Raw genomic sequence first — 15002 nt, forward strand, 5'->3', positions numbered from 1 at the left:
GAATTTTGTGTATTATTGTGTATTAAGTGCTGTTACTATTTTTATTATTTAATAAGGGCTCTCCTCTCCCTTATTAATTATCATAATGAAATTAGGAGGAAGCTCATATATAGGTGTCTTTAGTTTTTAATTAATTAATTATTTTTAAGTAGGTTCCATGCAGGCCTGCCAATGCAGGGTTTGAACTCAAGACCCTAAGATTAAGACCTGAGCTGATGGGACATCTGGGTGGCTCATTGGTTGGGTGCCTGCCTTCTGCCCAGGGCATGATCCTGGAGTCCCAGGATCAAGTCCCATGTCAGGCTCCCTGCATGGAGCCTGCTTCTCCCTCTGCCTGTGTCCCTGCCTCTGTCTCAGTCTGTGTCTCTCATGAATAAATAAATAAAATCTTTAAAAAAAAAAAAAAAAGACCTGAGCTGAGATTAAGAGGCAAATGCTTAACCAATTGAGCCACCCAGGCGCTTCTGGGGTTTATTTATTTTATAACTTTTTATTTATTTTTTTAATAAAAACCACAGTGTGGTCTCCTGTCATTTGAGGGTACGATAGTTCTTCATTATGCAGGACTTTTCCCACATTGTGCAGGACTTTTCCTACATGATGCAGGCTGTTTGATACCCCTGGCCCCACTCATAGTCTCCCAGTGTGGGCTCCAAGATATTGTGACCCAAAAATGTCCCACTTCATCTTCAAATGTCTTTGAGGGAGAGTCTCCTCTCCTACAGGCACACCCTGAGACCCTTAAGGAAATGGGCCCCATTCTCATGTCATGTGAAAGGCTGGCTATAATATTCTCGGAGCCCATAATTTTGCATCCCCCTTGAATGGCATAAGCTGTTACTGAGTTCACTTTGGAAATATGATGGCATCTAAGAGTTAGAATGAATTACATTCTATAGTAAAATAATGGTAGAGGGAGTGGCATATTTTGATTTTGTTACTTATAATATCGAGCACTATGATAACTGCAGCAGTATGGAATAATCCCACCCCTAGAAAATGGAGTATCATACCTTGGCATTCAGTTTTATCTGATCTTTATAATTGTCACCTGAGATAGGTGAAGACTAGAGGCCAGGAAAAGTAGTTCTCTCCTAAGGGAATGAGACAGTGAAGTGGTAGAGCCAGAAATAGGGAGATTCCAATTCTGGTCACAGCGCCTTTCCACCGTAAATCACTATCTCCCAAGTAACTGGCACTTTTAGGTTATGCAAACTGGTAGAATAAGGCCCACAACAAACAGCAACAAAGTCGAGAAATGGCAGCCTAAGTGGGTGGGGAGGTTACCATGGCACAGTCAGCTGAGCATGCAACAGGCGTAAACACATTTTTGCTTGCTTGCTTATCTATAACTTGTTTCATCCCATAAAGGATTTTACTTAACTTATATCAAATGATGATACTATAGAAATATAAAATTAAGATCAGGGAAATACAAATAAAAGTAGGAAACCAAGATCAGGGAAAAGAGTCCAAACATATAGCCCATAGAGGCTAACATGGTTGTTATATTAGAGTTTCATGTTTAAGTGAGAGCTTCCTTGTGGCCAAAACGAAAAAAGAAATACATAATTCTTATTACCAAAAAGGTGAGAACATAGAATTCCTTAGGGGAAGGAAAGCTGAATTCTAAAAGAAATTTCTCAAGAGACATTTTATATATGGAATTATGGTAACAAAATTTATAGTGTAAAATTTTAGCAGCAAAGAGTATAATAGATTTCAATGTGCTTTTTCTAATAACAAACTTGAATTAAAAAATCAACTAACCCAAGGGCAATAAGATTAAACCTTAGTTCACTGAAGCCTGGTCAGGATGATGGGTTCAAGTTTTTTTGTTTTTTTGTTTTCTTTCTTCAAGTTTATAGCTTCTAGCAGTTTCATTTGATTCAGGGCCAGAATTCAGGATATCCAGAGGTGTGGATGCCTCAGAAGCCCCTCAGCCTCTCTTCTGACAGACTTTGTTAGGACAATTTAAAATTATAGGTTATGATGAGGGTGCGGAGCATTGATATTGGATGGTATGTCCATGAGGATGTGCTAGGGGCTGGCGCAATAACAACAGCCCATCTTAGTGGTCCAAAGCAATAGAATATTATATTCATACCCACAGGTTCACATAACACTTAAGACACCTCACTAATCCAGGCACCCCAGGGCTCCGTCTTCCTGTAGCAGCACTATCTGGAACACATAGCTCCTACAGTCAATCAGGCAGAGGAAGAGAGAGAGCATGGAATATTGTACTCCAGCTCTTACATGCTTCTGTCTGGAAGGAAAACATCACACTGCTCCTCACATTCCATTAGGCAAAACGAGTCACTTGGCCACACCTAACTTCTGTTGAGCACGAAGTAGACATCTGGATGTAGAAGAGAACCAGAGTAGGGAATTAGTAAAGTCTACCACAGATGGGGGAGAAAGGCAGTCCAAACTAAGCAAATAGGGTGAGAAAGTTAGGCATACAAGGCAGGGTGGGACTGAGCAGAGGGGCCAGTGGGGCTCCTGCTTGGCTGGCATAGCATAAGGGAGCACAGGGCAGGAATGGCTGGTTTGGCACTGGATCCACAAAGTTTATAAATGCCATTTTAATTGGTCCACACTTTACTTTGCTGGCCAGAGGGACTCAGAAGGTATTCCAGAGAGGTGGGACTGGTCCAGTTTTTAGAGGCTCAGCTCGAGGAAGAAAGCAGAAGCAGTTATCTCTGCATTTCAGTGATTCAACCCCCGACCTTGAAACAAAAGAAATGTTTGTTTTGTATTGAAACTAACTCCCTGTAATGTTCTCTGCATTGTTAACTTAGGAGGGTGCCTCCCTCCTCTTATTGTGATCCAGAATGAAAACCAGCCACACTTTGCCTTCTCCAAACAGTGACTAATGGCAGGGCTTGGCCAGGCAGGCCCAGGGTATTTTTTACTCTGCTCTGGGCTTCCCACCAAGTTCTCTCACAGTGGCCTGGCCACAGCCGTTAGGGATGATTGTGCCTAGCACTTCCTACCTCATCATCCATCTCCGGAGCACCCCTCTCCAGCCACCTCCTTTTTAATAGGTTTAATTATTACTTCCCCTACTTCAAGGCACAATTAATCTTACCCACTGCCTCAGGATTTACAGCTGAACAGGCCCCAGGAATTCCTGAGCTATTCACCTGCAGTCTTGGTTTTTAACTTTCCGAGGTAAGGAGGAAGTAGGGCCATGTATGAAAGCTCCAGTGAGCTCCAGGCTGGCTTCTTGACACTGTCATTCAGTCTACGCCTTTGGGAGAGTGGCAAGAGTGGGCTACAGAGGAACCAGCTGTGCCCCTGTTCAGCCTCAGGAGAGCCTTGAGAGCCAGGGATTGAGCAGATAGGGCCTCTCTGCTTCTCTTTCAGCTGCATTCTATTTCCTCTAAGTTTGGTTAGAAGAGGAAGAAATTATAAGGTTCTAATACACGGCATGGTGGCTATTGTATACTTGAAATTTGCTAACAGAATAGATCTTAAGTGATGGATGTATTAATCAACTTGATTGTGATAATGATTTCACAATGAATAGTATATCAGAGCATCACATTATATACCTTAAATATATACAATTTTGTCAATTATACATCAATAAAGTGAGGAGAAGGAAAAGACAGGTAGTTTCCAGTGAAGTCTGTCTGTGGGAGGCAGAGTGGCGTGTACAGAGATTTCCTCAACCTTCATATAGTAGGCTCCTCAGGACTGAAACAGAAGGGGAGGGCAGTTGGTATCTGGGACAGAAGTGCCACTGAACTCTCAATGTCACGGAAGACATCTCAAATTGCTGTTGAAGCAAAAGAAGATAATAGGCCCTTAACTTCACTTACCCTTTGGATGAACAGGAAGAGCCTGGTGGGTTGGGTAGAAAAAGTAGACAGATGTAATTAAGATAAATGAAGGCAGAAGAGACACGTGATGGCCCAAGAGTTCTCCAGAGGTGATGCCCACACGAATGATTACATCTGCCTCCTCCTTCTGCATTCTTACATCTCTTAGGATTTCCTGGTCTCTAATGTATACTTCTCTGCCCTAGATAAAAATTTAGCCGGGCCAGCAATCTGTTCTTATATAGCTGCCACAAGATTGGTTTGCCACAACACTATGCTAACATTTAATATAGAAGAGGTGGGTCCAAAATCATTACCACCTTTTACTGAAGGCATTCCAGCTTCATTCCAGAAGGGGAGCAGGTGAAAGAGCATGAACTCCTGAGTCAGAAGAACCTAGGGTCTGGAATCAGTTCTACCACTTGGAGCTGTATGGGCCTGAGTAGCTTCTTGAACCTTCTGGGTCTCTGAGACTGCAGTAGTGATCTCACGAGATTGTTTGAAGTGTTCATGAGATGATCAAGTATGGGGCCAGGCACAGGTTTTCAGAAAAAACTTACCTACTACGAAGATGCTTATAGCTGAAATCACATGGTAAGTAATTTTGGAATTATCTGCATTTAAAAATTTGTGTACCTTTGCTGTCCTCCACTTGCAAAACTAATGAGCTTGTCTTCAGACTCACAAATAATGACCTGAAAATGAGGTAAAACATCCATTTGGTTGCATTTCTAACAGAGAGCACTTTGCTCTCATGCCTTTGATGTCAGCCATCTGTTTACTAAGCAGGTCTGGCCCCTTGTCCCCGCTCCATGCCTTGGGATATTTTAGGTACAATGTGGAAAAATTCTACATGGCAACTTGAGAGGGAGAGGATCTGGGGAACTTGAAGAGCTGGAATAATGGGTGACCCCGAGAAAACTGGGACCACTCCTCCTGATGAGGAGGAGGATATTGAAAGGAGCAGCTGAAATACATAGTGCTGTTTCTGTGGAGCCTGTTTTTCAGCTCTTCTCACCATGCCTCCCATCCTGCCTGTTTGATAGACAAAATATCATCCTATCCTTTAAGAGCCTTTGAAATTAAAGGTAAAATTAAATATTGTGGCTATAAAGAAATCGAATCAATAGGATGTGGTACTATGTTGCTCTCTCAGTCCTCCCAGCCTGAGGACAAGGAGGCTGCTATACCTGTACATGCTGGTGACCAGCTGATTTTTTTTCTTTTTTACCCTCCTGAGGTCCCAAAGACAGAAAAAGGAACTTAAATTATCCACATCAGGACTTAGCTATGAGGAAGTTTCCTGATCCAAAAGGAACTACAGAAAAATATGCCATACAGATCTCTCGGCATATCTTGATAATTTGATTTAATTTTCTTTTATGGAATGTTTCACACACACAGGTATGCAGAAGGAAGAGTATAATGAACCCCCGTGTACTCATAACCCAGTCACCAAATTTTGCTAAAAAACAACTTTGCTAGTCTTGTTTCATCTATTTTCATAAACACTCCCATGCACACACACGCACACACACACACACGCTAACTTTTCCCCCCTGCTAGAGTGTTTTTTAAAACAAACCATAGACACCATGTTGTTTCATCTGTAAATACTTCTGGATGTATTTCTAACAGATGAGAACTTTTAGCAAAGCTTCTGTCCCATGTCATATCTAGGAGACTAATATTAACAGTTCCTTTATGCCTCCTACTTATCTTGAAAGTAGATGGGCTGGTACAGCTGAGGACATGTAGGTCAAGAGTGCCTCCTTCAGCTCTGCCACAACCTCACTTCCTCTCACTGAGCCTGGGCCACATCATTTATAAAGTGAACCTGTAGGAGGGCCTCTTCCAGCTCTCACAGCTCAAATCTGCTGAGAATAGGTGGGGCTTTTGCTAGGCCAGGTTAGAAGCCAACCTGTTAGAAAGCAGTGGGAAAGAACAGATGAGCTCTTAAAGCCCCATTTTGATCATGTACTATTAATAATCAGAGCAATAATATTTTTAGTAAATGAGAAGAGTGCTTCCACTGTTTGTGGAGGTACACTGAGGCCCTACTTTCAGAGAATTCTCAAGAGAAAAGGCAGCCAAAAGTCACTGCTGAAATGCTAAATGTTCTGATTTCAGTAGAAATTCTGCTTGGTGCATCCTGTTCACACCTCCCTTGGTCTTTGCTGGTAATGGTTAATAATAAAAAGCAAACTGAGTGCGCATTTACTATGTCCCAGGCACTTGTTCTGGCTCCTCATAAGCATGATACCTCACAACAGTGTTTAAAATAGGGCCCTCATGACAATGTTTAAAATAGGTATTAGTACTCCCAGGCAGTGACCATTCCTGTCACCAAAGTGGAGGCCCACTGTGGTGATGTATAAATCCATATCCATGTGTCCTTTCTCCACACACCCTTGTGGGAACTCGGCTTTGTGAGGATCTTCTGCCCCACTAATCTTCATTTAATCCCCTTCCCTGCAGCATGTTGTCACCTAGCACACCCCTGCTGACAGGTTCTCTGTAAGTCTTCATCTGAGTGACGGCCCTGGAAAATCAAGCTGTGGTCTCGAAAGGGAAGGAGGATCTGCAGATTATCTCCTCAGCATGTGCAATCACTCTGCTGGCAGTTCTCAGGGCCGCTTTTATGTTGCTTCAACAAAGAGAACGGCTGCCAAGAGTGTGTAATATTCTGTTCAGAACTCTCCAGGCTGGCAGAGGCTGGGACAGTAGAGACACGAGGTGAATGAAAAAATCCCCATCTCAGCCAGGCCCATTGCCTCCTACCCTTGCCTGTGTCCGGAAGTCTTTGTTTTTGAAAATCTTCCTGATTCTTTTTAGAGCCTTGGAAGTGTCAAATGTGGAAGAAGGGGAGGCGGAAGGGGAGTGTATGGGCAAGCTGGCTGGGGGTCAGATCATTTTGCTATCACCAGCAGGCAGTTTCTTTCACAACTCATTGAACCCTGGGTAGCCATTATCATCCCAACTGCTCCCTATTAACTAGGCCAGACTCTTGAGGCCATGAGAGGAAACATGGAATTCCTTTTCCTTTCTGTCACTCTCTAAATGCTGCTCATACCATGTTCAGATAGCAGTGCTTATTGATAGACACCATTATGTTTCTCATACCATTTCTTTGAGAGGATATAAACTGACCTTAATAAGAAAAGAAAAACACCAAAAAGTTTTCAGGTAGAAAAGTAGGGGCACCTGGGTGGCTCAGTCAGTATCTCAAGGTCATGAGGTTGACTCCTGCATCCAGCTCTGCACTGGACATGGAGTCTGCTTCAGCTTCTCTCCCTCCCTCTGCCCCTCTCTCCACCCCCCTGCTCACATGTGTGCACATGCTCGCTCTCTCTCTCTCTCTCTCTCTCTCTCTCTCTCTCTCTATATATATATATATATATATATATATATAAAGAAAAGAAAAGAAAAGAAAAGAAAAGAAAAGAAAGCAAGGCTCAGAGACATAAAGTGACTCTCTCTTTCTCTCTAAAAGGAAAGAAGGAAAAAAGGCACAGAAATATAAAGTGACTATCTCTAAAGTACCCAGCTGAACGAGGTGAGAGCCAGGCTTGTAAAACGGAACTGCTGTCTTAAAGTTCTGTGCCTTTTCTGTGATAGTATGCCTTCCAGATACTTAGCCAGTTTCCTGTAGGATGGTGTACAAGTGAGGAGGGTGGGGTGTAGCAAGAGAGACTTGTGTCCTCGGTGGAAGGGAGTATGAAAACACCTGAGCTTCCTCCATTACCTTCTCTGAAGGTCTCACACTGCTTTTTTCTTCTTAACATAATCCTGGAAACCAATTAATGATCATATTGACTTAAAAAGAAAAAAACATTGCAAAGAAATCTAAAAGCTGTGAGGGGAAAAAAAATCAATGGGAAGGTATTGCTGTGGGAGAACGTGCTCAGAGGGAGATTTGAGCTCTCCTGCTGCTCCTACCGCCCCCTCAAGCTCTGGCTCTGTTCCTAACTGTGGACCCTTGTCTGGGAAGATATTTTCCCTTTCATTTTAGAAACACAGAAAGTGAGGACAGAGGGAGCAAGTGATTCATTTCCTTGAAGGATTCCTGGAAATTTGAAGTCTAAAAATTTTGTCTTTACATAAAAGGAGTTTAGGGATACAGGCCAAATTCAGGTCTTTAGAACTGAAATGTTTGTCACTAATAATTTTTCACCATTAATGGGGTTCTAGGTGATGCTAAGATATTGCCTCTTGGATAGCGTAATTTCTAACCTTGAGACAGGTTCTGAAAAACCCGATCCTTCCAGTAAGGATACTGGTGGCATCTCCAACCCAGGGAAGTGACTGGACCTAATCCCTAGGAATATTTTTTTTTAAGTCCCTAGGAATATTATTTTGCTTGTTGGATCAGCGTTTTAAAAATACTTTCAGTAATTTTAAAACCAAATGCATTCATTTTAGAAAAAAAACCTACTTAAAATACAGAAAAGCAAAATGAAAAAAACTATAGTTCCACCACCCAAAGATTACTACTGTTAATATTTAATGAAATTCGTTGCTGTATATAGACATATAAATGTAAACACACATGTATATACACCCATTGTTTTTTATTACAATGTACTGTTTTGTGACCATATATTCCCTAATATATATATATATATATATATATTAAAGATTTTATTTATTCATTCATGAGAATACACAGAGAGGAGAGAGTGAGAGAGAGGGGCAGAGACACAGGCAGAGGGAGAAGCAGGCTCCATGCAGGGAGCCCGACATGGGACTCGATCCCAGGTTCCTAGGATCAGGCCCGGGGCTGCAGGCGGCGCTAAACCGCTGAGCCACCAGGGCTGCCCTCCCTAATATATTTTAATTTTTTTCCATGTCAATATATAATCTTCCACTTCACTGGGTTTTTTAATTAAATCGTCTGTTCTTGGGCAAACTCAAAGGGTTTTTCTTTTCTTTCCTACTTCACCATTTTTAATGACACTATGTTATTCTATTGCATAGAGGACCATGACTTATTAGTTATTTTTAAATTATGAGATACCTTACTCCTATAAGAAAATATCCAGAATAATTATGAGAGTTTGTTTAATCTCTATCACCTTGAGAATTCCCTGTTTTACAAACATAGTAATTGCAGTGACTAACATTTGAATTTGTCTACAATTTATAGTGCACTTGCACATACCTAATTTCATTTGATCCTCACTCCTGCCCTCTAAGATTGGCATTGGGATTATTCTTTTCCTGACTTTATAGATGAACTATGAAAAACTCAGAGAGTCTAAATGATTTATCCAGTACCCTGAGTTGAGTTAACATCAAAAAGCTGGCTGGGCCCAGAGGTAAATGCAACTCCTGTGACAGGGCTGACCCCATCCCAGGCAGGGGAGGACATGGGGACAGAAGAGCAGCTGTAACATGCTCCCATTCTGCCCCCCTCACTTGAGCGTTTATCATGTGTGCTGACATTATTCGTTTCTTGACAGTCTCTCCCTTATGACCCTGCACACTCTCTGAGGGCAGACTTGTATCTTGTTTCTCTGTTACTGCTGCCCACCATGAGGCTTAGCACACAGTAAATCCTGGGGCAACATGGGAGGGAAGGTGTCACAGATAAGTGAATTGTGGGGCCTGGATTTTGATAGCTTTCTTTCTCAGCATGTTTATTTTTAGTTCAGACTTGTTACAAGAACCCACTTGGTGTTTTTGCATTTTTGTACTTCTGCACGTTCTGGTCGCCACTACAAAGCTCACGCATTGGTTCATGGAAAAGTATGTTCAAATCCAAGCGCAAGGAGGAACCTGTTTGCTTACTAAATTCTGTCCATCTTTTCCATCTCCCCCGCCCCCACCCCACCCCCTTGCCCAGGATGAACCAGGCTCTCCTTAAAGGTGCCTCCCAAGTTACTTTGATGCTATCCTTTGGAACCACTTTCTTTTATTTTTTTTTTAAAGATTTTGTTTTATTTATTCATGAGAGAGAGAGAGAGAGATTGAGGCAGAGACAGGCAGACGGATAAGCAGGCCCAAAGCAGGGAGCCCGATGCGGGACTCGATCCCAGGTCTCCAGGATCACGCCCTGGGCTGATGGCGGCGCTAAACCGCCGAGCCACCCGGGATGCCCTGGAACCACTTCCTATTTTTTATATCAATGATAGATCTCATTTTGAACTGCTTGTAAAAACAATAGCTTAGCAGCTAGAGCATAGTTTATGAGGGTTGTTTAAAGTGCTGTTATTTTTTAAAAGATTTTATTTATCTATTAGAAAGAGAGAGCACCCAAACAAGGGGAGCAGGAGAAGCAGACTTCCCACTGAGCAAGGAGCCTGATGTGGGGCTTGATCCCAGGACCCCGGGATAATGACCCAAGCCAAAGGCAGACACCTAATCAACTGAGCCACCCAGGTGCCCCTAAAGTGCTATTATTATTGACTGTGAAAGCTGTAGAGCAGAATTACAAGAAATTTTGGAAGAAAAAAATCACTCAAATCCTATCGCCTCACAAGGTGACAGTTTCTATTTTTGCATAATCCCCCCGGAGGTCTTGTCCATGTGCACACATTTCTTTTCCTAGTTGTTGTCACAGGGACCATGCAGCGTTTTTTCTGCTTTTTCCACATATTATTGTAAGAACCTTCCCCCCCCCCCATTTTTCTACATAGACTTCATAATTATCTTTTAATGACTGCATAATCCTCTATTGAGCTGATATACCAAAATGGACTGATACCGTCCCCCAGTGTTTGCCATTTAAGATGTTTCTGATTTCCCACTAATCTGTAATTCTGCAGTGAAGATTGGCATGCGAATAGCTTTTGCATTTGTCAGATGATTTCCTTAGAATATATTCCCAGGAGTAGGATTGCCAGGTCTGAGCAGGACTGTGTTTGTGGTTCTTGCCATTCTGCTTCTCTGCAGGCAGTTCCCGTTTATGTCCAGCAGTTCATGTGTTTACCAATTTCAGGGCAACCTCATCAGTATAGGGTACTGTTTAAATTTCTGTTTGCTAGTTTAGTTGAAATAAAATGGTACTTCAGGGTTGCTTTATTTTGCATTTCTTTGATTATTGAAAGAAATTAGCATTTTCCCCTGTGGTTATTACTCTTTGTATTTCTCGGCTGTGAATTGTCTGCTTCTGCTTACTGTTCTTTGCCTATTTCAGTAAATTGGGGGTTTGATTTTAATTTTTTTAAAAATCAGACCGAGTGAATTTTTTTTTTAAGATTTTATTTATTTATTCATGAGAGACACAGAGAGAGAGGCAGAGATCTAGGCAGAGGGAGAAGCAGGCTCCCTGTGGGGAACCCGATGCAGGACTGGATCTCAGGACCCTGGGATCATGACCTGAGCTGAAGGCAGATGCTCAACCACTGAGCCACCCAGGTGCCCCCGCCCCAGTGAAATCTTTGAAATCTTTATACACAATAGCTATTAGATTTTGTCATATAGATGTCACATATTTTCCAGTATTGGGTTTGCCTTTTAATTTTAGATATATATTTGAGTATAAAACTTCTTAATTTTGTAATCAAATCTGTGTATGTTTTTTTTTTTCTTTTCTTCTGTTCTGCAAAGCTTAGAAAGCTATCATCCCTCTGGGGAGCTGATAAATATTTAATTCTACTTTCTGTTATTTTAAATTCTCTAATTCATCTAGATTGTATTTGAGTATAAATTGAGTTGCAAATTACATTTTTCCCCAAAATGCTCATCAGTTATTCTAATCTTTTTCATTCCTTTATTCTCTTTCTCAGGAATCATACACCAGATGAAAGGCGATTATGATACTGCTCTGAAACTCCACAAGACCCACCTGTGTATCGCCCAGGAGCTGAGTGACTATGCTGCCCAGGGCCGTGCTTATGGGAACATGGGCAATGCTTACAACGCTCTGGGCATGTTCGACCAGGCTGTCAAGTACCACCGGCAAGAGCTGCAGATCTCCATGGAAGTGAATGACCGCGCCTCACAGGCATCCACACATGGCAATCTGGCTGTGGCTTACCAGGCCCTGGGTGCCCATGACCGGGCCCTGCAACATTATCAGAACCACCTGAACATTGCTCGGGAGCTTCGTGACATCCAGAGTGAGGCCCGGGCCCTCAGCAACCTGGGCAACTTCCACTGCTCTCGGGGGGAGTATGTCCAGGCTGCTCCATATTATGAACAATACCTCCGGCTTGCTCCTGACCTCCAAGACATGGAAGGAGAAGGGAAGGTCTGCCACAATCTTGGCTATGCCCATTACTGCCTTGGAAATTACCAGGAGGCGGTAAAATACTATGAGCAGGATCTGGCACTGGCCAAAGACCTTCATGACAAATTGAGCCAGGCGAAAGCTTACTGCAACTTGGGCCTAGCATTCAAGGCTCTGTTGAATTTCAGCAAAGCTGAAGAGTGTCAAAAGTACCTATTGTCCTTAGCCCAGTCCCTGAATAATTCCCAGGCTAAATTTCGAGCCCTGGGGAACCTGGGTGATATATTCATCTGTAAAAAAGATATAAATGGTGCAATAAAATTCTATGAGCAGCAGCTGGGCTTAGCTCACCATGTAAAGGACAGAAGACTGGAAGCCAGTGCATATGCAGCCCTGGGCACAGCATACCGGATGATCCAGAAATATGACAAGGCCTTGGGTTATCACACACAGGAATTGGAGGTATATCAGGAGCTGAGTGACTTGCCGGGGGAGTGCAGAGCACATGGGCATCTGGCTGCTGTCTACATGGCCCTTGGGAAATATACAATGGCATTCAAGTGTTATGAAGAGCAGCTGGATCTGGGGCAAAAGTTGAAGGACCCTAGCCTGGAAGCCCAGGTCTATGGCAACATGGGAATCACAAAGATGAACATGAATGTGATGGAAGAAGCCATTGGCTACTTTGAGCAGCAGTTGGCCATGCTACAGCAGCTAAGTGGAAATGAGTCTGTGCTCGACAGGGGCCGGGCCTATGGCAATCTGGGGGATTGCTATGAGGCTCTGGGTGACTACGAGGAAGCTATCAAGTATTATGAACAGTATTTATCTGTTGCCCAGAGTCTGAATCGCATGCAAGACCAAGCCAAGGCTTACCGGGGCCTAGGAAATGGACACAGGTAAAAATGACAGAGGACAAATGTGGTTGATAACATACACAAAGAACATTTGTGGCAGTGATGACAACTTAACATCTGCACAGCAGGTTGTTAACTACAAAGCATTTTCATACATATTTTATTTGGCTCCACCAATGATTTTGTGAATTTAGTGGGGATATTAATTATCCTTATGTTATGAAGGCAGAAACTAAGGCCCAGAGGAGTTAGGTCAATGTCCAAGATTACACAGATTAAAAAATTAAGGACAGCTGAGAGTCAAACCCAGGGCTGTCTGACCCCAAATGCAATGGTTTTTTGACTACAACATAATGATCAGGATAAAAGGGATAATGGGAATGGAAAAGGTAAATACATCAGTTCATCTGATGTCTTCTGAATGTCTCTCACATTATATGAATGTGTTTATTAATGCAACACCTATGCCCACCAATTATATGGACTCCCATTTTGTTGCTTTTGGGGAAAGCCACCTGAAGATGGCAGGAGTGAATTAATATATACTATCATCATCAAGCTAGGCACCTTGCAGAGATATCTTGCTTAACATTTATGGCAATTCTTTATTACTCTACACTAATTATGATCTGCTACGGGATGTAGGATTTACTATCATCCAGAAATGGAGGCTCAGGGAAAGAGATTCATATGCCCCACCCAACTGACTTGGTCTGCCATCCAAATCCATGCTCTTCCCAGTCTTATCATGTCATCTCTTAGCAGCACAAAAAGACACACTGTTGGCCAAGGTGATGCTTTCCTTCTGTATATGGGGAACCCAAGAAGGTGTCTGTGTCTGCAGAATTTACAGCCCTTCCAGATCAGCAGGGGATTAGGGCTCCTGGAGTGGAGGAAGGGCAAGGGTCAAACTAAATCATCACCCACAGAGTGCTCTGAGAAGCTCAGGGTGAAAGATTTATAGCCATTGTAAAGTGATTTCAAAAACATAGTATAAGCGGTAGTGGAAATTGGGAGGCCCGAAGTACCAAACAGTTCACTTGCTATCATTGTGCCTATTAATATATTTTATGTTTCCTCTGGGGTGTATATCCCATTGAATCTCAAGCTCTTGGGAAGGTCACTAAGGGATGACTTTTGAATTGCTTTCCAGATTATGAAATTCCCCTGCATCTCACTCTAAGGGCACATGATAGATTTTAGCTAGAAGAGGAGTTAAGAGCTTCTATAGTAAGTGACAGTGACAAATGCTTTTCATTTTCTCAGGGGCTTTAGCATGTCTGCACCTGCACAAAATAATATCATTGCTTTTCTGTCTACATCCCCACAGGGCAATGGGGAGCTTGCAGCAAGCCCTTGTGTGCTTTGAAAAGAGGCTTGTGGTCGCCCATGAGCTCGGGGAGGCCTTTAATAAAGCCCAGGCCTATGGAGAGCTAGGAAGTCTACACAGCCAATTAGGGAATTACGAACAAGCCATTTCCTGCCTTGAACGCCAGCTGAACATTGCTAGAGAGATGAAAGACCGAGCCCTGGAAAGTGATGCGGCCTGTGGCCTAGGTGGTGTTTACCAGCAGATGGGGGAATATGATACAGCCCTGCAGTACCACCAGCTTGATCTGCAGATAGCAGAGGAAACCAACAACCCCACATGCCAGGGGCGAGCCTACGGGAACTTGGGCCTGACATATGAATCCCTGGGCACCTTTGAGAGGGCTGTAGTCTATCAGGAACAGCACTTGAGCATCGCTGCACAGATGAATGACTTGGTGGCCAAGACAGTGTCGTATAGTAGCCTCGGAAGGACCCATCATGCCTTGCAGAACTATTCCCAGGCGGTTATGTATTTACAGGAAGGTAAGTGAAAAGGTCTGGGGTGGTCTCTCCATATACTCTGAGATCGAGTTCAGAGTCTACTCAAAAGGAAGTACGCACAGTTTGAGCGGCCACCTCTGCTTGGAGTGAGGAGCTCAGAGGCCACATCATTAGTTCAACTCCAAAACCATGGTGCCCCCATTGGGTGTTCTTTTTGTTGTTGTTGTTAAAGATTTTATTTATTTATTCATGAAAGACACAGAGAGAGAAAGGCAGAGACACAGAGGGAGAAGCAGGCTCCATGCAGGGAGCCTAATGTGGGACTCAATC

General features: G+C 43.0%; 1 protein-coding gene across 3 annotated transcripts in view; it reads left to right on the top strand.

Moving 5' to 3' along the window:
- TTC28 (tetratricopeptide repeat domain 28) overlaps positions 1-15002 on the top strand; it is a 621782-nt gene that overhangs the window by 493675 nt on the left and 113105 nt on the right. For all 3 annotated transcript variants that reach the window (XM_055322350.1, XM_055322351.1, XM_055322352.1), the window contains 2 exons: positions 11561-12902; positions 14191-14714. In XM_055322350.1, the coding sequence (XP_055178325.1) occupies positions 11561-12902; positions 14191-14714 (1866 nt within the window). The remainder of the gene's footprint in view (positions 1-11560; positions 12903-14190; positions 14715-15002) is intronic.

This window comes from Nyctereutes procyonoides, unplaced genomic scaffold, assembly GCF_905146905.1.
Source record: "Nyctereutes procyonoides isolate TBG_1078 unplaced genomic scaffold, NYPRO_anot_genome, whole genome shotgun sequence".
Classification (NCBI taxonomy): Eukaryota; Metazoa; Chordata; class Mammalia; order Carnivora; family Canidae; genus Nyctereutes; species Nyctereutes procyonoides.